The sequence below is a fragment of the Delphinus delphis genome, chromosome 1 (assembly GCF_949987515.2).
Source record: "Delphinus delphis chromosome 1, mDelDel1.2, whole genome shotgun sequence".
In the NCBI taxonomy this organism is placed as follows: domain Eukaryota; kingdom Metazoa; phylum Chordata; class Mammalia; order Artiodactyla; family Delphinidae; genus Delphinus; species Delphinus delphis.
In genome coordinates, this window is record NC_082683.1 from 16,862,114 (window position 1) to 16,886,767 (window position 24,654).

Consider the following 24,654-nt stretch of genomic DNA (forward strand, 5'->3'; position numbering starts at 1 on the left):
CCTATATACTATCCTTAAGTATACCCAATTCAAAGAAGATATCTTAGGTCATGTGATTTGTACCCAATAACATGAGTTTTATTCATGAAGTCCCAACAAATAATCTGCCAGCCGTTTCTTAGACACTTTCCTTGAGTACCTTGAGGGAACCTACATTTCTCTCTAATGGGAATGTTTGCAACAAGGCTGCTCCTGTCTTCAACCCTGAAAGGAAAAAGATTATCATGGATCTAGGAGATTTTAATACTAGATTAAAAGGAAATGGTCTATGAAGAAATAATTTCTTAGAAATCAGGTTGAAAATTGAGGTAAACTTTAAACTACTGTCTCAGAAGTTTCAGACTTGAATAGGATCATCTTGTATAGTCAGGGGACTCTGCTCCTGTGACACCTCTAAGCCTTCTGTGGATTTTTATCCAAGCTGCTGGGGTAGAGCAGACATCCCAGAATACATCTCCTGCCACTTTTTTCTAGAACTATTAGGTCATGGAAGGGCTTAGTTGGCAAGGTTGGTCATATAAGAAAGATGGACTAAGAGATGGTTGAGTCTTGGGAAAGAAACATTGTCTTAGCTTAAGAGTTGTCCTGTCCTGTTTTGACCATCCCCTTGCACACTAACAATGTCATATTTTTATGTTTTAGGTTTTTGACAACTATGCAGTCACAGTTATGATTGGTGGAGAGCCTTATACTCTTGGACTTTTTGATACTGCAGGTGAAAACTTGATGTCTTTTACAATGTTTTGGTCTGTAACTATAACACTTGGTGGTTGTCTTTTTTTGGACATTTGGGAAACTAGAATATTAGCAAACCATTTGCCTTTTGTTAATAGCAGGATTGAATATTATGATGGTCGATGCTTGACCAAGAAGCAGTCCCAGACCTGGAATAGCAAATAGGCATTTGGGGTACCCTGGATGGATGGTGTGGAAGGAGATAAAATAGGATGAGAGCAGAGTACCTTAGACAGGCTGTACTATCACTCTGATATTTGAAGACTTACTTAATATATGTGTCTGCATATTATATGTACAGATAGCTTCTTATATTACACTATAACTTGTTATTGTATACTATATTTGAAAATATTTTGAGGGCAAACCAATAATCTAGCTCACAGTATTGACATTTGTGGTCAACTTTTCAGATTTAAGGAACAGATTTCTTTCTTCCTTAAGTATTCCCAATTTCTCAGTGTTTTTTCCTTGTTTTAACAGTAGCTGCACATCTTCATTTCTGACTTTTCTCTGTTGTTTCTGTTGTCATCAGCTCAGTTAGGCAAAGGAAAAATTCAGAAAGGTATCCTTTTGGTATGTAGGAATCCTAACTTTTTCACTTTTTATGAGTTACCCTCTCACTGTCTGTCAGCTGACATATTGCTCTTATGGAGTGTATCATACTGCCCACTTTAAGGAACTGTCTAGATTCAATTGGGAGGGTGAAATGGAGAGACAATAGTAAACAGTTAAGTTTAGAGACCAGTGGCTTTCTTTATTTTTTTTGATAAAGTTATTTATTTTTATTTTGGGCTGCGTTGGATCTTCATTGCTGCGCGCGGGCTTTCTCTAGTTGCGGCGAGCAAAGGCTACTCTTCGTTGCAGTGCACAGGCTTCTCATTGCAGTGGCTTCTCTTGTTGTGGAGCATGGGCTCTAGGCATGCAGGCTCAGTAGTTGCGGCGCACGGGCTTAGTTGCTTCGCGGCATGTGGGATCTTCCCGGGCCAGGGCTCGAACACATGTCCCCTGCATTGGCAGGCGGATTCTTAACCACTGTGCCACCAGGGAAGCCCCAGAGATCAGTGGCTTTCTAATGGTGTTTTAGGCCTTTAAAGTTTTTATGAATTAAAAATTAGGGGTAATGGTATATTAGAGGAAACTTGGAAGATAGACAAAATGAGATAATGACCTACATTTCGTGGTAGGTGAGGGATTTTTTGTGTTTCTGTGTGCCCTTGGAGGCAATCTATATACAGAGAGAAGACAATTTATGGCTACATGGGGTTGAAAATTAATTTAAAATTTTATTTTCAAATTTCAAAGCTTATTTTTATAAACCTTTATGGTTTAATCAGTGTTTAATTTTTTAGCTTTACTGAAGTATAATACAATAGAATTCACTCATTTTAAGTGTTCGGTTTATTTTTGCTGACCATATAGTTGTGTAACCTCCACCATAATCAATATACATCATCCTAAAGAGTTTCCTTTTGCCCTTTATAGTCAGTCCCTTCCCTTGACCTGGCCCTAGGCAACCACATATCTGCTTTCTGTCACTATGATTTTGCTTTTCTAGAATTTCATATCAGTGGAACCATACAGTCTGTAGCCTTTTGTGTTTTACTTCTTTCACTTAGCAAATTTGTTTGAGATTCGTCTATGTTATGTGTATCAGTAGTTTGTTTCTTTTTATTGTTGAGTTGTATTCCAGTCAATGAATATAGCACAGTTTGTTTTATCCATTTACGAGTTGCTGGTTGTTTGGGTTCTAATTTTAAGCTATGATGGATAATGGTGCTATGAACATTTGTATGCAGGTCTTTGTACAGTGTTAGTTTGGGAGTGGGTAAGCCTTTAAGTTTAGTTGCACACTTATTAAATCTTTTATTAAAACAGTCGGTTTTGACAGATTGTTCTCAAGGTGGCCTAGGGTCCTTTAATTAATATTGGTTTATTTAATTTGGATTGGTCAGACTTTAATCCCAGTCAGCCTCATTTACAACTGTTAAATTTCTTCTAGCACTTTAGATTGCATTTATAAATTTAATGTATTTACTTTTCTGTTTTGAGCAATTCAGTTTGCTTGACCTGACAAGTGAAACATTTCCAAGTTTTTACATATGTAACTTTAATAAACCTGATAATTTATGATTTTCTGTATTTGTTTTAATTTATCTTAAACAGTATTATTTACAACTTTCATAAAATTGTTAACATTTTCAACAAAAAACCTCAAGATCAGTTACTCAATTACACAGTTTAAATTGGAATCAGAAAACTAATCTATTGTGTTCTTTAACATGGTGATAGTTTTTTAAAAAATAAATAAATTTATTTATTTATTTTTGGCTGCGTTGGGTCTTCGTTGCTGCGTGCAGGCTCTCTCTAGTTGCGGCGAGTGGGGGCTACTCTTCGTTGCGGTGCGCGGGCTTCTCATTGCAGTGGCTTCTCTTATTGTGGAGCATGGGCTCTAGGCAAGCAGGCTTCAGTAGTTGTGGCACGCAGGCTCAGTAGTTGTGGCTCATGGGCTCTAGAGCACAGGCTCAGTAGTTGTGGCACATGGCCTTAGTTGCTCCGCGACATGTGGAATCTTCCTGGACCAGGGCTCAAACCCATGTCCCTTGCATTGACAGGCGGATTCTTAACCATTGTGCCACCAGCAAAGTCCCATGGTGATTGTTTTAAATACTATAGACACTGAGTGTTAAATAAGAATAGGTTATTCCTAAATGTAACTGAAAATTAACAATAATAATGTTGATTTATTTCATCTCTATATTAGATTCTGAATCTTTCTAGGGGTTAAAGGCCATTCACTAAGGAAATTATTTTACTCTACCAGGCAAATTGGGGAGTTTTCACCTCAACTGGTTAAGGTCGCTATAAGCCAGAGATCTTTTTTGACAGGCACTGGAGACCTGGGACTGTAGGCATCCAGATTGAGTCTCCTATCTTTGACATACCTACAAGGAGACTCTGTGTCTTTCTCCAAAGGCCTTAATCTCAGAGTCCTGGTTCAAGTCATGCCATTAACTCAATTTTCTTTCTGCTAAAGCTTTCATCCCCACTGAGATAGCCTCTGACTTCCTTTAACTGTTTGGTTACTTTTAACCTGTTGATTGTGTTATTTTATTTTGAATTCTTTAATTTATTCTTTTTTAAAACCTTTTTAAAATTGAAGTATAATTAATTTACAATGTTGTGTTAATATCAGGTGTACTGCAAAGTGATTCAGTTTTTTATATATATATATATATGTTTTTCTTTTTCAGATTCTTTTCCATTATAGGTTATTACAAGATATTGAATCGTTTTGAATTCTTTTTATACTATTCCTGTCTTTGGCTGAAACTCTTGTAGATATATTAAAATAATATCACTTAAGACCAGAGATAGGACTCTCCCTCTGTTTCATAGCTTTATTTCTGCCCCTGTGGTCACAACACCAAATTCTGTTTTGTTTTTTTTTAATATTTTTAAATTTATTTGGCTGCGCTGGGTCTTAGTTGTGACTCGCGGGGTCTTTTTAGTTGAGGCATGCGAACTCTTAGTTGCAGCACGTGGGATCTAGTTCCCTGACCAGGGATCAAACCTGGGCCCCCTGCATTGGGAGCACAGAGTCTTAGCCTCTGGACCACCAGGGAAGTCCCCCAAATTCTTGTTTAATGAGTTTCCACAGTTATTTATTTATTTTTTTCATATGTTTTACTATTGTGTATATAGTTCTGTACTTAAATTTTTTCACAATATGTTTATCATAGGCTCTTTTTCATATTGAATAATTCCAATTCCACCACCAATTCCTTTCTATGTCAAAATTAAAAATATTATTCTTTATTATAGAGATTACAGGTTTTGCTTATTACAGGAAAATCAAAATATAGATAAGCTAAAGGAGAAAATGAAAAAGCATCTATATCCAGAGACAATCACATCTTAGTGTATGTCCTAAACAGAGCTCTTCCTATACATTCATTGTATTTATACATAGGAAAAAAAAGGATATTCTTCTCTCTGTACCTGACTTTATCTCTTAAAAGAAAAGCATGGTGATACCTCTCAGTGTTGTACTTGTGTGTCATAGTCTTCATGGTTCCACAGTAGTCCGTTGTGTGGCAGTTCACACCACAATTTGTTTAACTTCTTTTGTTAATATAGGGGTCTGTTTGCAGTTTTCTTTCATGTTATGATCTTTACTACAGAAACATTTTAGTATTTGGACACACATTCTTTTTTGTCACTTTTTGTCTTGATTTAACTTCAGGCTTACAGAAAAGTTGCTAATACAAAGAACTCCTTACCAGATTCACCAATTCTTAACCTTTGTGACATTCTCCAGCTCTATATGCATATTGCTTTTATTTCTACGCCATTTGAGAGTTAGGTTGCATACATCATGGCCTTTTGTTCCTTAATGCTTCACTGTATATTTCTTAAGAGCAAGGATATTCTCTTATAGTGCACTTACCAAATTTAGGAAATTTGACATTATATATAACATTTTAAACTTTAACCTGTAGTCAACTCTCTAATTTTGTCAATTGTCCTAATATTGTCCCTTAGAGCAATTTTTCTTGTATAGGTTCTGACCTAGGATCGCACATTGCATGTAGTTGTCGCTCTCTTTGGTTAGTATCCTTTAGTATGGAACCTCAGCCTTTTATGGTATTGGCATTTTTTTAAGCAAACAGGCCACTTATTTTACAGAATGTTTCTCAGTTTGAGGTTGTCCATTTCCTCATGAGTAGATTCAGGATATTGCATATTTGGTTAGAATACCAGATCAGTAATGTTACGTCCATCTCAGGGTATCACCTTTTGGTAAAAGTAATTCTGATCACTTGATTAAGGTGTTGTCCAGTTTTCCTACTATATGTTTAGAATTTTTCCTTTTATAATTAATAATTAATTGTGAGGAGATACATTAAAATGGTGTAAATATTCTGTTGTCATTAAATAGCACCCCCTCTAGATTTAATAACCATTGACAATTCTTGCCTGAATCAATTTTTCCTACAGTTGTTGCAAAATGGGAATCTAGGTGCTAGATATGCTCATTTCTACAGAGGTCTGGACAGAGATAAGACAGCAAACAGCTGTAACATGCTAGCGACTTGTTCTGCACCACAGTGACTTGTCCTGAATATCATTCATTCAACTAGGGAAGAAAATATTAACACGTTTATTCTGGATAATGAGTTTTTGTTGATACCTCCAATTTAGTCCAACTCAGGCAGTCTTCTTTACCTTCATCAATTCCATATTTTCATCTCCATTTCTTCTATAGTTAGAAGCTAGGTTCCCCAAAAGATGTACCTGTTTTCAGTCCTGCAATACACACAAAATAGTTTCAGAATTGCTATACCATACCACTGTGAAAAACAAATATGTAAGAAGAGTTCAAGATTTGTTTGCAGTAATTTTTTTCTTTGGTCTAATAGCATACACAGTTCCTTGTTCAAAAATTACTTGGATTTGTTATCCCCACCCCCCCCAAAGTGTGGCTATATTATTTGTAATACAGTTGGGTTCATTTATGTTTACATTAAATTTGTTTTTCCCCATTCTCATTTATTTATATATAGTCTTAATTGTTTTCTTAGGTTCAATTTTCAAAAGCTAGCTTCATTTTTAAATTTTAATCATTGTAATCACAGTCAATCATTCCGGGCTTACCATGGTAATAAACAAGAGAAAGGTTGGACTTTGATGCTAGAAAGAGCAGTTAGCTAGATAGTTGACAAGTTGCTTAACTGTGTGGGGCTTAATTACCTTGATATGTAAAATGTTTAAAATATTTTCCTTTTAGAGGTGTTGTGAAGATTCAGTGATAGTTTAATAAAGTGTATACATATGTAAAAACTCAGGAGCTGTGTATTTATGATTCACACACTTTACTATTAAAAAAACCCAGCACAGGGACTGGAATGTGTTTGGTGTACAGCTAATATTATTCTCTTCCTTAGCAGAAGAATATTCAGAACAAGTCATAGTGGTGCACTTTGACCTGGTTTAGCTGATTCTGTTTTTTGTTTGTTGTGTTTTTTAAAAATAAACTCCTTTCATTGAGGTGTTTTCTAGTATCTGGCAACCTTCTGCAGTTACTGATCAATTACATTATCAGGAATGACAACGCTCTCCATAGAGATATTTATAGCTGCTTTGGTCTCTAGTTTAGTGCTACTGTAGAACCTTCCAAAGGCGTTACGACTAAGATTTGAATCTTCAGTAAATTCTGCATTAACATGCAATAGTATAGATTTTTACAGATGTTATACATAACATGGTAGGAATCTCAGGTTCCAGAGTGTCCTCATTTATTTTTGGATTTTTTTTCTTTTATGATATAAAAGGTACGGAATTATTTAGGAGTAAGCTCCATAGCGCAGAGGAAGCAGGGATCACTAAGGGCCATTAAATTTTGAGTACTTGCTTGTAGAAAAAATGTTTAGGTTTTAATTTGTAGCGGTAAATTTTGTGAAATCTTTAATTTGTCTTCTTGGGTTTACAATGTCCTACTGGAATTCTCTGAAAGTGTTGTTTTTTAGCAGTATTCTTATTTTTCATACCATGAGATCACTTCAGATTTTTCATATGGACCAGAGCCCTCAGTTCAAACTGACTTAGTTCCTCTTGAATTCAAATTCTGAATATGGAGGAAGGAAAAAAACCAGCAACTCATGAGATGTATCCTTGCTTTTTGTCAAGTATTAGAAGTTAAGTGATGAGCTGGTGTACCGTTAGAGTAGATATAATTTAAGACTTGTAGTCAAAACCTGTCTTACGCAGTAGAGTGAAAATTTCTTGATCATGTTGTGTACCTTAAAGTATGTTAAATGATAGTGCTGCCTCATACTTAGAGGATAGATTTTAGCTGGATAAATTATGCTTGGATATTGAAGAATCTTGCTCATCTAAGGGACCGTACTCATTCTGTTTCCTTAAATGTAGCAATTGTAGCAAATGTAGATGTAAGGTAGCCTACTTTTTGTTTATCGAACAATTTTAATTTTTTTCTCCTTGGGAAAGGAAAAGATTTATAGCTTTGAGGGCTTGTTCATTGCAAGTAAATGGACAGACCAGTACAGCTTTGGATCTAGTGTTAAGAAAGAATGGCTGGGGCTTCCCTGGTGGCGCAGTGGTTGAGAGTCCGCCTGCCGATGCAGGGGACCACGGGTTCGTGCCCCGGTCCGGGAAGATCCAACATGCCGCGGAGCGGCTGGGCCCTTGAGCCATGGCCGCTGAGCCTGCGCGTCCGGAGCCTGTGCTCTGAAATGGGAGAGGCCACAGCAGTGAAAGGCCCGCGTACTGCAAAAAAAAAAAAAAAGAATGACTGTATTTGTTTTCTGTCACCAGTCCATCTGAATAGAAGGTTGGTTGCATGTAAAACATTGGGCATTTATTTAGATGCCCCTAGTGGTGCTCAGGAATACAGACTTGGATCTGTTTTTGTTGCAGGGGCTGAATGACTAAAAATGAAGCCTTTTCTAGTATGCCAGACTTAATTTTTGTGAAATATATTCCATTTGAATAGGGTCTAGGGCTAAGAAAAGGTATGTGAATGTCTGTACTTTTTACACAGCTTGGTTAACTGTTTTGTTGTCTTATTTTCTACATTTACTTTTTGTTTTGTTGTTTTATTGGAGCTTTGGTTGTGATGCCTCAAAGCTCCAGCTAGCGTTAGAGCTCAGTTTGAGACAATTGTTAAGAGTTTGGCTGATTTTGTTTTCCCCATTCTTTCTTTTCCAAATCCCTTCTATGTCTACAGTTGTACATTATATTAATAATTTAAGAAGTGAGAATTACACATCTTAGTGCATACCTTTGAATTCCTTTGATTCTAACCCTAGCATATTGCTATAGTAAGTATTCAGTAAATGCTAGAGGTACTGATGGTGGTTTTATTGTTTTGTAATATCTGCTGTTTGGACTTCTCCTTCAACCTTTATTTACTTTCCATAGAGTATTATCCTGACAGTACCTTTATTGTCTACTTATGTTGTATTATTTAAGTGGCAATAAGAATGACATCGTTAATTATCATGTTTTGATAGCTACCCTAAATTCTTGTATTCTCTCTCAATGCTGGCAAAAACAAAACAAAACAAAAAAAATCACTGGCATACAAAATATTTAACTTTCCTTTTTTCCCCTTAAAGTTTTTTTTTTATTGTGGTAAAATAATATAACATAAAATTTACCATTTTAACCATTTTTAGCATACGGTTCAGTGTCATTAATTACTTACCTATTCTTTTATTTGTTTGTTTTTTGGTTTTTTTTTTTTTGTTTTTGGGCTGTGTGACATATGGGATCCTAGTTCCCTTACCAGGGATTGAACCTGTGCCCTCTGCAGTGAAAGTGCAGAGTCCCAACCACTGGACCACCAGGGAATTCCCTTTTTGTTTTGTTTCTGTTTGTTTGTTTGTTTGTTTTTTAGGGCTATTCTTTTAATACATAGGATTGTTGTAGCTCACTTTTGAAATTGGACTGTTAAATCCTTCCTCTGTGACTCTTCCCTTCCCTTCACAGTTCTGGAAATGTGTATGGATATTTTAAAACACTTTTTATCTGGCAATAATTTCAAACCTACAGAACGGTTGCAAAAATAGTATCAGGAGCCCACATACATCCTTTAACCAAATTTACCAGTTGTTAATGTTTTACCCTATTTGCTGTATTTTTCTCTTTCAACATATTCATACATAATTTTTTCCCCCTGAACTATTTGAGAGTAAGTTGCCATTTAGCCTTGAATAAGTATGTATTTCCTAAGAGCAGAGACATTTTTGTATAATGGTAATCAACTTAAGGTAATTTAGCATTGATACCATACTCTAATCTAACATCTATATTCCAGTTTTATCAGTTGATCCACGTCCAGTTTTTTCTGCTTTTAGCATAGGACCATGTATTGCATTTAATTGTCATGTCTCTTTAGTTTCTTATAATTTGGATCAGTTCTTCAGCTCTCCTGCCCCCCCCCCCCTTTTTTTGGTCTTTCATGATGTTTTTATTGAATACAGGCCCAGGAATCCTCTCTCCCTCTTCCCCTTACAAAAATGTTCTTCATTTTGGGTTTGGTCTGTTTCCTCATGATTAGATACAAGTTATGCTATTTTGGTTGGAATACTACCTTAGTGATGTCTTTCTCAGGATATAAATGTAGAGGCATATGATACTCATCTGCCACTCATTGGTGATGGCAATCTAGATCACTCAGTCAAGGTGATGTTGTTTCTTCACAATGTAGTTATGTTCTTCCCCTTGTGGTTTATTAATAATCTTTAAGACCATACAAATATTCTCCTTTTCACCAGAGTTTCCTCCATATTGATTTAGCATCCATTGATTCTTGTTGAATTTTTTTCTGTGTGTTTTCAGTTTCAGGTAGTGGTCTTACATGTACACATTAACTAAACATGTGAATCTGCTTTGGTAGTCATGGGCAGTGGATTTTGTCAGCTGGGTTTCATTGAGATTTTTCTTCCCTTAGATAGTTTCACTGTGATTGTTTCTTAATCAGATAGGAGTAGATTTGATTTTTAACTATTTCTATAGCAACAGTTTATTTTTGTTACATTATTGTTTGGTTGCTAGTAGACACAAAGATTGAAAACTACAAATCAGTAACAAAGCAAATAATTAATACATAACAAATTCATTGCTGTTCTAAGGACCTGAAATTTTTTTTTGGTTTTTGGTTTTGCTTTTCTTTACTGATGTGTAGTTGACTTACAATATTATATTAGTTTCAGCTGTATAACAGTTATTTGATATTTTTATATATTACACATCATACAAAGTTATTATAATATTATTGACTGTATTCCCTGTGCTGTACATTACATCCCTGTGACTTATTTATTTTATAACTGATAGTTTGTACCTTTTAACTAGAATTAGCTGAGTGAGAATATTGCTCAAATATTCTATTACAAAACCATATATTTTGTTAAATAAGTTGCCTTCTTATTAATGGTAAGTGTGCTGTTAGCTGCATGCTTAGTCTGTTGACTGATTTGTGATTTTAATGCTATGAGGGCACCAAGATTCAGTTGCTGATTTCTCCAGTTTTTTTTCCCCTTAGGGCAAGAGGATTATGACAGATTACGACCGCTGAGTTATCCACAAACAGATGTATTTCTAGTCTGTTTTTCAGTGGTCTCTCCATCCTCATTCGAAAATGTGAAAGAAAAGGTGAGTTAGTCAGATATTCTTGTCCTGAAAAAAAGGTTGTCATAGAACTTCTGTTGATTGTAAATAGCTTTGGAGGCTTGTGGATTAATGCAGGTGTATTTTTTAAAATATCTTTTCTCTAGTGGGTGCCTGAGATAACTCACCACTGTCCAAAGACTCCTTTCTTGCTTGTTGGGACCCAGATTGATCTCAGAGATGACCCCTCTACTATTGAGAAACTTGCCAAGAATAAACAGAAGCCTATCACCCCAGAGACTGCTGAAAAACTGGCCCGTGACCTGAAGGCTGTCAAGTATGTGGAGTGTTCTGCACTTACACAGGTGAGGACTGTGGAACCCCACGTTTATTTACAGTGGAGTGGTTTCGAGCAGCAGTAGGATTCAGGGCTTATTTCTGACAGCGGTCTGCAGTGCTCAAGAAAGCTGCCCAGGAAGACTGTGACCAGCTTCACAGTATATATTCTTTTGTTAGAGGTCTCTGTTTTTATGGAGAAAATTATTAGTTTCTAAATAAAGCTCTTGTGTTGGTGAGTTCCCACGTTTTACTGAATCATTTGTAGTGGTCAGGGATTGTGTTAAAAACAAAAATTAACGGAAAGGTCCAGATTAGCACACACTTACAAGAATCTGTGAATGATTCCCCTCCCTCCCCCCCCAAACTTAAAATCTCATCTAAATAAATCTGATTTTTTATCAGTACTGACAATTGATGGTATACTGTTTCTGGGGTAATTCAACTGGGATAGGGAATTGGTTGTAATCATTGAGACTTTCATGTCAGAGAAAGCTACCTAGGCCATTTCTCAAGCATGCCTTTATATAGTGTCACTATTCTTATGTTTTTGGAGGCATTCCTTCTTTATGCAGTCCTCTTTTCTTTCTGAACGATTTAATTGGAACTCTTCTCATAGTTTGATGGGAAACTTCAGATTCTGAGGACAGGGAGCAGTGTTAGGGTATTTAGAGTGAGAGTTATAAGTGACCTGTGTGATTTCATTTTCTCTACCTTCATGGTATCACCAACCAGTTCTCCCCTCTGAGTACTGTTCTGGGGACCAAAGGAAAATATTATGTAAATAATTAGCACAGAACTCTTTTATTCTACTTTGACATTTGAACAATGAGCAAACACGCCTAAATAAAATAAGGCAAGACTGAAGGGTGGAGATTTCTTATAATTACATGAAATTCACATATTTCTCATGCTACTTTTTCAGGTAATTTTTCTTTTTTATGAAGTTTGAAAAAAAACATGTACTAAGTATATAGTATGTAGCATGTAGACATAATTTAATAATCTCCAGTTTAGCCCTGGGTTGGATGTGCAAAGATAAAATTTTTTTTCTTAGCTGGATATTTCACAGGATGACTTCAAGGGCTAATTTCTTCTCCCAAACCCAGTTTTCCTTGGCAGTTTAGTCCTGTTGTATTGCTATTGCAGATATGTAAAAGTTGAGAAGATTTTACATCTTCTCACATGTAGCACTAACTGAGATTTTTTTTAAATGCCTGATGCTTTTGTGTTTTGATACCATCCCCAGAAAAGTGTGTGTGTGTGTGTGTGTGTATTGAAGAAGGATGTGTGTGGAACATTTGAGTCAGATAACTGTTACATATCCCCATTCTCTAAATACAGGTTGCTTTGGGGGGAAATGGAGGCAAGTAGGCCATGTGGATCCAATTTTAAGTCACTAGTGAAGCTTATTTTAGAGAATTGGATGCTTCCATGTAAAGTTTTTTACAGTATTGAACAGGTTTATATAGTAAGTCACTTTCCAGAGAACAGAAATTTGAAAAGGTCTTAGCAACTACATTTTTCTTACCAGATTTTGAAGTTTGGAGAAATCAAAAGAGAAGATAGAAAATGGGGTCCCTGGGTACTGTTTGGGAGCTATAATTTTTTAGGATTCCAGATTCTGTTTGTTGGTTCCTTTAAAACTGAGCTTTTAATATAATCAGATAGTGTGATTAAAGCAGGGGTTAGTTTTGTCTTGTAGGGGATTAATTGATCTTTGTCAATAAGCAAGAAAGTATTTGCTTCTTATTAAGGGATGCCCTGGTTTCTGATTGTCGTCCTCCTCTTTTTTCCCTTATAAAATTTATTTTTCTTTCTATCTTCCCTCCTTCCTTTTATGTTTGACAACCAGAGTTTGCTCCTAGATGTGTAGAAAGAATTTCAGAGGAACTTTAACTTTCATCATTTCTACTTTGTAAAAGACACAGAAGGAAGGAAACTTTTTAACCTCTTTGCCTCTTTCCAAGTGCTTACTGTTATTTCTCATTTATTTTGTCCCTAGTGGAATGTGTGAGTGCCAGTTCTCGAGGCTTCTGTGGTGGGGGGAGGGCAAGGTGGGGGCGGCTGGGGTAATCTGGGCCTGGCGCTCCTTTTCGGAGCCGTGCTCTGGGGCTTTGGGGAATGGTTTTACTTGGGATCCAACTGACCTAAAGAACATGTGGAACTTCTTTGGGAGGTATACCTGTGGCTGCAGATTTAGGTGAGTTTAGGTGAGTCTGTAGACCTGGTACCAGTACTACTGAGTCGCACTGTCACGCTGGAGTTCTGGCTGAGGTGTAAGTGTATTTCTGCATCTTAATCCCTGTAGATCTGAGAATATTCTTTGTTTTTCACTCCATGCTTTATGCTCTGATAACCATGCGGACATCTAAAAGCATTGGACTGCTTGCTAAAATTCATTCTAGGACCCTGTTCTTTGTTTTCCTATTGGGTGGTGGTTACTTGCTCTAATAACATTACTGAATAACTGAGGTGTATGCTGTTTCTAGAGTCTGTTGTTTAAACTTCTCCCAGTTGGTACTGCTGAACAATTAACACTTTTTCTAAGTGTCTGAACCTTTTGTTCTGGGAAACTGGTTTACTCTGAAATCCTGATTAATCCCATCCAGATATGTCATTGGATCTAGAAACATGTAGCATGCCTGTTAGCCTGCTATTTGTGTCCTTCAGTTATTCAGGGGATGAATTCACAGAAGCCTGAAGTTGTAGTAGGTGTAGTTCCAAAATGTGTGTGCCATTCTTGTCATTAGAAGTACTAGGGAATTCTGCAAGGCCTAATTATTCACTGCATGTATCTTGTGCTTACATATCCATTCCTCTCCTCTGGCATTATTTTCATTAAAATGTTGTAATTTAGATTTCAAAGTGTGATTGTTATAGAAGTCAACATATGGCATTTTCACAAAAATTGCTTTCTTGCTCAGTTAACCTTTTTTGAGGTAAGAAATTTGTTCTATTATTTACTGTCTTGCTAATGGGCTTAAGATCTAGCTTTCTGGCAGTTATTTTTCTTAAGGCACATTGCTTCTGTGAATTCAGCCCAGTTAATCCAGACTGCTGTTGTATCTGCTGGTCTTTCTAATCCTCTAACCTGGCTGCTATTCTCTCTCCTCCCCTCTGTCTTGTAGAGAGGTCTGAAGAATGTGTTTGATGAGGCTATCCTAGCTGCCCTCGAGCCTCCGGAAACTCAACCCAAAAGGAAGTGCTGTATATTCTAAACTGTTTTCTCCTTCCCCTCTTTGCTGCTGCTTCCTGTCCCACTACTGTAGAAAGATCGTTTAAAAACAAAGGAATAAAACTATCCTGTTTGAAAGCCTCTGCGTCTTTTTACTCACCACCTTAGAGCAACCTCTGTATTAGTTTTTGATCAAGAATGCAATATCTTATAGAATATTTTTTGTGATCAGTAGTCAAGTTGGACTTGTTTAACTTTCTGCTGCTTGAGTTGCCTGATGCTCAGAGCTGTTTGGTTTGGATTACTATTGCAAAAGGGAACTTGGTCTGGCATTAAGAATGTCCTCTTGGAGAAAATAAGAAGAGTTTAACACTTCTAGATCTTAGTTCTAGATGGAGAAAATAACACAAACATCATTTTACTCTTACGATCAATTGTTAATTGTAATTGCATGACAAAATTTATGGAAAAAGGGTGACCTGCTAGTACAGTGTAATGGGGAAGGGAGGATTCTTTTCTGGTTTTCCTTTGTGTAGTGAAACTTTGTGTTGCTATTGCTTTGGCTGTCTGTGCTGTAGTGGAGTATTTGTCAGTCTGGGTGGGAAAGATAATTGATGTACCTGCTACTGCTTTATGAGATCATTTGTTACATTATCTTTTAAGAGTAGCATCCATTTTAACAGTTGACTTAAGGTTTGTTAATGTTGAGATGTAAAGCTGCCATCTTTATATTTTCCTGCTTCTGATTTTATTGTTGTGAGGGAAACATACAATTATGGTTACCTTCAAATTTTGAAATTAAAAATATACAATTGTTTGTATAAATGCCTGATGAAACTTTATTCCTGTTGCACTGACTGGCTTTAGTTTTACATATGTATCAGGTACCCACATTTTTGCTTCCTTGAATCCCCTTGGCTCTAATTGGTGGGATAAAGGGAGGTTAGAGTGACTATTTTTGATGCAGCTACTGTAATCGCTCTCTCCATCTTTGCCTGCGCCTTCCATATGATAAGGATGCCACTGCCCGGTGCCCAGCCTCTCAGTCCTGTTCCATATCCAGCTGTTTCATTCGAATGCAGAGCTGCTTACTTGTTTTTATGTAAAATGTTCCAGCAGCATACTACAAAACTCATATTGAATGAGCAAATGACATGTGCTTGTTCGCTTCTTGTGACATACATTGGTCTGCAGAAAGCTTTCTCAGAGGACCACTGTCTCACTCATGAATATCTGCTCCTCTCCTCCTGAATTGCTGGATCCTTCCAGTGCCCTGCCTGGACAAAACTTGGTGAAGTGAGATGATTGTGTTGAGATTCAGGGTTGTTTTTAATGTTTCGTTATTTGCCAACTCCTGGGGGTTTGAATGTTTTAAATTTGATCCTCAACTGTATTATACTGAATATCAGACTGCCCATTTTTTTTCTTTCTACCCCTTTTCAGAAAGGCCTAAAGAATGTATTTGATGAAGCAATATTGGCTGCCCTGGAGCCTCCAGAACCGAAGAAGAGCCGCAGGTGTGTGCTGCTATGAACGTCTCTCCAGAGCCCTTTCTGCACAGCTGGTGTCGGCATCATACTAAAAGCAATGTTTAAATCAAACTAAAGATTAAAAATTAAAATTCGTTTTTGCAATAATGACAAATGCCCTGCACCTACCCACATGCACTCGTGTGAGACAAGGCCCATAGGTATGGCCCCCTTCCCCCTCTCAGTACTAGTTAATTTTGAGTAATTGTGTATTGTCAGAAAAGTGATCAGTACTAGTTTTTGTTTTGTTGTTTCAAAAAAATTATTATTATTTTTTTTTGTTTAAAAGCAAGGCATGCTTGTGATGACTCTGTAACAGACTAATTTGGTTGTTGAAGCTGTTTCCGGGTTCCACTCTGGCGAGTAATCTGGGATATCTAGTTTTCTTTTTTCTTTTCTTTTTTTTGGGGGGCGGGGGAGTGTGTGTGGGATTTGTTTTTATTTAGTCATGTTTTTTAAATTCATTAACCATTGGACAGCCCTTAAGGGGAGGAGGATAGATTGATTCCACATTCCACTTCCTAGATCTAGTTTAGAAAACGTGTTCCCCACCTGGTGCTCTTAGGAAGGAGTATAGTAAACGCCTCATTTAATAATATACTCCTTTTTGAAAGTTGCCTTTTCTCTCCACCCTTGAGTAGGTCCAGTATTTGATGAAACTCATGAAAGTGGGTGGAACCTGTCTTGCCCCTCCTCTTTTCTAGGATGCACTATATATGTGACTGTGACTCTCAAGGAAATTTGTTTGCCATTTGCTGATTTTTTTTGAAGTTAATTTCTAACTTCTTTCACTGATAAATGAAGAAAAGTATTGCACCTTTTGAAATACACCAAATGGATTGAGTACGTAATTAAAAAACATTTTTTTTCCCTGTCAGTCATTGTCTTAATATGCTTAGCATAGATGTGCAGCTTAATAGTGTATGATACAGTGTTCCTAGAACACAGCTGAAGACCTGGTATATAGAGGAAATCCGAGGGGTGGTGCTAGAAGACAGATGTCTATGGGATGATTCACATCCTCTTTCAAGTTATGAGGATGGAGACCTGCTTCATTAAGAAGCTGGGGGTGGGGTGGGGTAGGGTGGGGGTGGGGAGAACATTTAACAACATGGGGACCAGTCAGGGAAATCCTCTTATTTCTGTTTTGCATATGAGGAACGCTAGAGCAGCCAGGTGAGGCTCTCTAGTTTAATAAAAATCCTGGGGAGAGTCTTATGAAGACTCTTCATAAGTGTTAATAGGGATTTTATCAGCTTATTTTGGTTGCAGTTTCCAAGTCTTAAAAATGTTAGGTAATCTTCCCCACCTTCCCCAAATCCTACTTCTTGTAGATTTCATTAGTGTTGAACCAATGCTTTCTCATGTCTGAATTCTTTGTATATGCATTCTTTTCAGATGTATTAAACAAACAAACAAAAAAACCCATTACAAGTCAGCCTGGGGGTTGTTATTTTCCCTCCGCCTCTTAATTTTTAGATATTTAGGAATGGGAACTTGACTCTTATTGATATCAATTTCTAACAGATTTCAAGATAAAGATTTAGAGCACAAAGGTTTAATGTACTTTGTTTTGTGGAATTCAGTTTGAGATTTTTTTTCCCCTCACATTCAGGTTTGTGCCTTCTCCCCTAAGTTTGGCAGGTAGCCTACAGACTCCTCTTTAATACCAAGTGGGTTCATAACAGTTCTTAGTGAAGAAATGTTCTGGAAGCTCACTGCTCATGTTTTTGGAAGGAAATGGCAGCATACTTCCAAATCCATCCATCAGTTGGAAAGCAGCCATTTTTCTCCAAGTTTTCTGTATCAGTGGTTTTCAAACTTTGCTGCTTTAGTAGAGTGGAGCTTGAGCAGTGGGTTATTTAAAAGCTTTCCAGGTATTTACATTATGCAGCCAAGTTTGAGAACTACTGCTCCTAGGTTGTTAACCTCAAACTGCTTCTAAAAGATTCCAGATTCTGTGCTTTGAATCTGAATATGGGACACATTTTCTGTAGGTGACAAGAATGATTCATTTCCCTTAAGGGCATTATACTGATCTGTATGAGAGTCTTAGAAACTAAGGACTGTTAATCCAGTTAATAAGGTTGATACAATGTATAGCCTCATTTTGATAGTTTTCTATATGGAGTCATGTTTGACTTGATTCCATACTGTGCTAGAACTAAGCTGGGCTGATCGGGAATGGGTTAGGAAGAGGCAAATCTAAGCTTTGCTGTTTTAACGAATGTATCTTATTCCTTGTTGACCATACCAGGGAGAGACACCTGGATCATGTTATGAGACTGAGGGGAGCAGAAACTGTGTATGTGTATCCCTAGTTCTTAGTACAGTGGCATATAGGTCCATCCTGATTATTGCTGTAGCCCTGGCCTAGAGCAGTGTTTGACACATAAGAAATGACTCTAAAAATAGTCATTGGATGGGTACATGTTTTCAAGAATGAATAAATGAAATAAAGCAGGTTACATGGTTGTGTTGATGAATTATCCACACGTCAGAAGAGCAGTGGTGACAAGAGGATTGATTGAAGCTAACATTGTTTTCTAATTAAATATTTTCAATTTGATTTACACATATCAGATGAACATGGGTGGCAAATGGATGAAGCTAACATTGTTTTCTGTTTAAATATTGTTTTCTATTTGACTTAACAGACTTGTCTGTTATCTTTGGCTTAGTGAGTGATACTGCCCAGGGAGTGTGATCTAGGGATTGGAAAAGCGCTATTTTGAAACAGGCCTTAGCAGATTTAGCTTATGGCAAAATTTACAGTATCTAGGCTAATACAACGCCAGTACATCACTGTTTTTCTAAAATACCCATGTTTTACTGAAGGTCTTAGAAATAGGCATCCTTTGAGCTGGATTTTTTTTTTTTTTTTTCTTTTTGGCTGTGCCATGTGGATTGTGGGATCTTAGTTCCCCGACCAGGGATCAAACCCAGGCCCCTAACAGTGAAAGAGCCGGGTTCTAACCGCTGGACTGCCAGGGAATTCCCTTTCAGTTGGATTTTATGCCAGTAGAGGGAATATATTCTAAGGGGAAGAAAGGATTGATTGTGGAATCTAAGAAATGATTGCAATATTCCTTTATTCTGAGGTGTATTTTTCCTTTCTTGGGGGGCTCATTTTCATAGTATGATCAGAATACCTCTTAAAATTTGTGTATACATTTAATGTGGTGCTTTTTTTTTTTTGGTTCCGAAAAACTGTTGTTAAATCATTGGTGTCTTATTGGTATCTTCATAATACCTTCATAGAATGGATAAAATAATACTTTTTCTTCATTATTAGGTTTGGACTATTTTCTTTTTTTCCTTCTCCCATTTTGATGTTGTTAGTGGTTATTGGGGTGCTGAGTGCTAAGAAACTGGTATACGAGGACCCTGCTTCTTGAGGTTTGGAACTTAGCCTCCGCTGGGTACAGCTAACATACACTACAAATTTGGTATATAACAGTCTGGGGAAGGGACGGTATTTCACCAAGAAGTAGCAACTCCATTATCTTTCAGAAAGGGCTGAGCTCTTCATGGTTAGTGTATCTGAATAATATGTGAGGGGAGTATCTTTAAATCACATTCCTAATTTAGCTCTCATTGTTTTCTGTAAGACTTACCCAGGTTCCCCGAACTTCAGAGCATGGTGATTTAACTACATAGCTCAACAGAAGACCTCATCTTAATATTTTCTTTCCAGGGCTGTTACAATACTTTATGTATTACTTTGAGTTTTTTCTGAAGAGCCCCTCCTCTTTTTAAAAAACATTTTATTAGCTATTGCTACAGTAATGTTGCATTACAAACCACCCTAACACTCAAGCGGCTTACTCCAACAAGCATTTATTTTTCTTGCTGAGGGGTCAGTTGGGCTTTGCCTCCAGGCTTCAGATTAGGCTCAGGTTGGCTTCATGTTTCTCATTCTGGAGCCTGGCTCCAGAGAGCAGTGCCTTCCTGAGAGGACTTCATGTGGTGAGCCAAAGGGGGTACAAGGTCAAGCACATTTGAAATTTCTCACGTTCCATTGCCCAGAGGATTCCACATAGCCAAGCCCAAAGTCTGCCACTCATATATTCATTCCCTCATATTTAGTAAATTCAAAAATAGGTTTGAGCTCATTTTAAAAAAGGAAAATAGGGCTTCCCTGGTGGCGCAGTGGTTGAGAGTCCGCCTGCCGATGCAGGGGACGCGGGTTCGTGCCCCGGTCCAGGAAGATCCCACATGCTGTGGAGCGGCTGGGCCCGTGAGCCGTGGCCGCTGAGCCTGCGAGTCCGGAGCCTGTGCTCCGCAACGGGAGAGGCCACAACAGTGAGAGGCCAGCGTACCGCCAAAAAAAAAAAAAAAAGGAAAATAATGGAGATAGGGTCTGGGCATCACAATTTTTTTCAAATTTTTTTTTGTAGGAGCATCACTTCTTTTTTTTTGTGTGTGTGTATGTGTTACCCGGGCCTCTCACTGTTGTGGCCTCTCCCATTGCGGTGCACAGGCTCAGCGGCCATGGCCTACGGGCCCAGCCGCTCCGCGGCATGTGGGATCTTCCCAGACCGGGGCACGAACCCGCGTCCCCTGCATCGGCAGGCGGACTCCCAACCACTGCACCACCAGGGAAGCCCAGAGCATCACTTCTTTAAAGCTCATCAGATATTTTAATATACCCCCAGGTTTGAAAACTGTGGCACTACATGATCTCTTAAGGTTTCATTTATGTCTGACATGAATTTTAGAGTAATTTTGGGCTACAAATCTTTACAGCATTTTTCCTTTGAGGAGGAGGTTTTCCAAACCAGCATTCAGTTCTTACCCTTAATCAGAAAGAGGGTTTACAAAATTCATAGTCATATGGTTTTACTGGACTGGCACTGAGATAGTTTGGGCAGTCACCTAAGTAATTAAATTACTTAGGCAGCAATTTGAGAAGGGGGCAGGTATTTGAGTTGTTGAGTTCAGCTAAGGTTTTCTAAGTCAAAGCTAGAATGTAGAGGAAGGCTGTATTTCCCTGATAACTTCAAGACAAGTGTACTATACAGATTTCACTGGAGATGGATATCCTCTTCACTCGTCCCAGGAATATTCTAATTCATCTGCAGAGAGTACACAGGTCCAAATTCCAAAGTGTAAGTTAGTGCTAGAAATGAGTATGAAATTGAAGTTATTCCAACAGACTAAATTGGACTTCTAGGAGATGAAATCTCTTGCTAAGTTAAAAACAAGGTCACTTTGTTTCTCTGCTGCAGATCCCCAACGCCACACACACCCTGGTTATTTTTCAGACCTTTGGGCAGGGTGTGAGCCAGTGTCACGTGGCTTTATTTCCTCCTCTTTCTCGTCAGTGAGTATAGTTCCAGGTGGATTGATTTTTTTTTTTTTGAAGTCTGACTAAACAGAGAGTTGCTTCGTTGTATTAGCCTCATACTGATGCATTAATATTTGATTGGATGGGGTCTTAGTTTCTGTGTCTTGGTTTGTCGTTTAGCTGTAGTTGATGCAGTCATGTGACCAGTCTTCTCAGAGGCAGGAACTGGAGCAGAGGACCTGTGTGGTTTTGCAAATGTTCAGTGCTTTTGAGCCATAAGCTCTGAACTGGAAATTCTTAACTCCCTGATAATGGGCCATTGGGTATTGGGGCATACCCTCACAAAAGTGGGGAAACTTGTGCCTGTATCGAGCTATCTCTTTCTTCTTTTAAACAGTTTATTGAGCTACTTTTTTTAAAAAATAAATTTCTATATTTTATAATTTATTTTTGGCTGCGTTGGGTCTTCGTTGCTATGCACGGGCTTTCTCAAGTTGTGGCGAGCAGGGGCTACTCTTCGTTGCTGTGCACGGGCTTCTCATTGCAGTGGCTTCTCTTGTTGCAGAGCACGGGTTCAGTAGTTGTGGCATGCGGGCTCAGCAGTGGTGGTCGCGGGCTCTAGAGCGCAGTATTGAGCTAGTTTGAAATCCGGCCCCACTGTTCTCTCTTTCCCAGTGAGCTAGCCCATGAACTTCTTGGACTGTTGAGATTACCTCCACCTAGTGGTGAGTCTGAGTTAGAACTGCCAGTTGACTCCGGGGGGTGCTCTTTATCTAATATCTGAACACCATTCTTTATGTGGGTGTTTCGTTCGTATGTTTTTGTTTTATTTATTTATTTGTTGTGGGGTTTTTTTTTTTTTTTTTGGCCGCACTGTGCAGCATGGGGGATCTTAGTTCCCTGACCGGGGATCAAACCCGTGCCCCCTGCAGTGGAAGCGTGGAGCCCTAACCACTGGACTGCCAGGGGATTCCCTATGTGGGGTCTTGATGGCAGACGGTAGGGAGAAAGGAATATTGGCTGAGCAAATTCACTTGTGGACTAGGGGGATTTCTGAATTATCTAGGAGAGGTTAAGAGTCAGAGAATTTGTAGTCAGTCAAAATATAAAAATCCAATGTGCTGTAGGGAAATAATTGCCCCAAGTTATAACTCTGGCCTTATTAGCTGTGTGATCTTGGATAAGTCAGTGAATGTCCCTAAGCTACACTTGCTTCATCTGTAAATAGGAATAATGCTAATTTCTACGTCTTGGGGGTGAGTGTGAGGATTAAATGATATCATATATGTGAACATGTTTCGTAAACAAAGAAATGCAATGCAAATATTAACAGCTACCAGATTTGCTTTGCAATGGGAAGAATTTAGGTTTGTGTGAGGAAGTACTTACTAACATCATTGTGACATGCTACTGGGTGTATTTGGAGATTTTGTGTTTTAGTAATTATAGGAGTACAGATTCACTATTTATAGAGCTAGGATGGTAGAGCTCAAGGTAATTCAGAGCTTTCTATAAGAAGAACCCAAGACCCAGAGATGGGGTTTCTCCCAAGCTTTTTAATTGCATAGAAGTACTTCATGTGCATAGTACGTTGTATCCAAAAAGCTTTAGATGCTTCATCTCTGAAATTGCTTTCTTTCCAGAACCCCTGGGAGGCAGGGAAACAAAAAAACCCTCTGACGATCAGGTCAGCTGTGCAGTTTCCCCTGTGTCCCAGAATTACCAGGACTGTTGTCTCAGGTTGGCCAAACCCCTGAAGCTAGCATGAGGATCTTGCTGGTCCGAGCCAGTTTGTGAACATCAAGGGATAAGAACTGTTCAGAAAACATTATTATGTTAAGAACCACAAATCTCTCCACTGCTTTTGTTTTGTGCAATGTCAATTTTACATGTTTATTTAGTACTAAGAGGTCCTCTGTTAGATAGCAAGGTGGATGAGAATGGTTCTAATAAGAATGAAGAAAGTAAGGGAGGGTAACAGAACATACCAGGAAGAAAAGTCACATTTAGCTGTGTGTGTATGTTGTTGGTGAGAGGAAGGGAGGGTGGTGAAAGTAAATCAGGAAAGGCTTCTTGAAAAAGGTGAAAGGTGGGTCTGATTTAGACATGCGGAGATATATAGGGGTGGAGGTGGGGTCAGGTGGATGAGTATGGATTTCTGGGTGGCTGGAAAGTGAACAAAGATGAGAGATACCTGGTGTGTTCGGGGAGTAGTCAGGAGCCCTGTTGAGGGATAGGTGTAGTATGAAGAAAGATAGCTCTTAGGGACCCCCATAAACAAATGAGTGAGTTAAAGAGGGAACGTTAACCACACTCAGGGAGGGCTCAGCTCTAATTATTGAGGTTCATGGAAGAAAGGAGCATATTCTTTGGTAAAAGAATGGCTATGTTTATTGAGTACTTTCTGTGTGCTTTGCACTGTGTTGAACCCACAGTATTATCACATTTAGTACTCAAAACAGCCCTCTGGGATTTATGCTACAAGTAACTTTGTTTATAGATAAGGACTCTGAGACTTCATGATTGCTTAATATCTCCAACCAGAATTGGAACTCAGGTCTGATTCTGGAACCTGTGTGCTTATCCATATGTATCTTGTTGTGAAAATAAAATGTATGTGACGAAGTACAAAGCTGAAAAGTATAGTTTAAGCATGGTATAATGCTGAGGGCAAGCATAGCTGTATAAAAGCCTTCCTTTACACTGGCAGCTTAATTGGGTAGGACCTTTTTGGGGAAGGTGACCTTAGGAACAGTTGTAGCATGAGAGAATGATACCCTTTTCCTTTGCGTAGATTTAGAGGATCTTGAGGTGCCTTTGAATCTCGATAGTCTGCCTGTAGTCTCTGCACCATTGAAAGCCAGGGGGATAATGAGTGAGGTGGGGCTGTCATGTAGGAATTCTCAGAGGGTAGAGTGTTTGAGCCAAGGCTTACAGGAGAGGGTGTTCCTGATGTCTTGTACAGTGTACATGGCTTATGGAATGATATCCTCAAGTGATATACATGCTACTTCCATAACAGTAGTGGGAGCTAATATTCAGAACCATCTGACAGAAAATTTAGGCTCAGAGTAGCTAAGTAAGTTGCCCAAGATGAAGCTTCAAAATAGTGAAACCATGATTCAGCTTCAGAGCTATCTGATCCAAAGCCAGTGTGTTTCCTACAAAACATGCTTGCCTCCTCCAAGTGTGAATGAACATTCTCAGAAAGGTTGAGCTCAAAATGGAGCCACACCTTTGGAGGACCTCTGTAAAAAGAGAAAGGACCAGAGCTTGAGGTGGGCCGCATCTGCCCTGTTTTTCTTTCCTAGAGTCAGTGAGTGTGTAGATGTCTTAAGGTTTGGGTTCCTTAAGGTAGGAAGAGAAGGCATCCACCTTTTGGAGGCAGAGGCTGCTCAGGGCTTGGGAGGAGGGCATGAAGCAAAGTTATTGTGGTGGCTTTTGATGAG

The 24,654-nt window shown here is 38.3% G+C and overlaps 1 protein-coding gene across 4 annotated transcripts in view; it reads left to right on the forward strand.

Moving 5' to 3' along the window:
* Window positions 1-17,343, forward strand: part of CDC42 (cell division cycle 42) — a 39,616-nt gene extending 22,273 nt beyond the window's left edge. For 3 of the 4 annotated variants that reach the window (XM_060015731.1, XM_060015738.1, XM_060015723.1), the window contains 4 exons: window positions 643-715; window positions 10,808-10,917; window positions 11,040-11,237; window positions 15,830-17,343. In XM_060015731.1, the coding sequence (XP_059871714.1) occupies window positions 643-715; window positions 10,808-10,917; window positions 11,040-11,237; window positions 15,830-15,919 (471 nt within the window). In that variant the 3' untranslated portion in view covers window positions 15,920-17,343. Of the gene's footprint in view, window positions 1-642; window positions 716-10,807; window positions 10,918-11,039; window positions 11,238-14,339; window positions 15,242-15,829 lie in introns of those variants that run through there. The other variant, XM_069540817.1, reaches the window with a different exon arrangement.
* The last annotated feature ends 7,311 nt before the right edge of the window (window positions 17,344-24,654 follow it).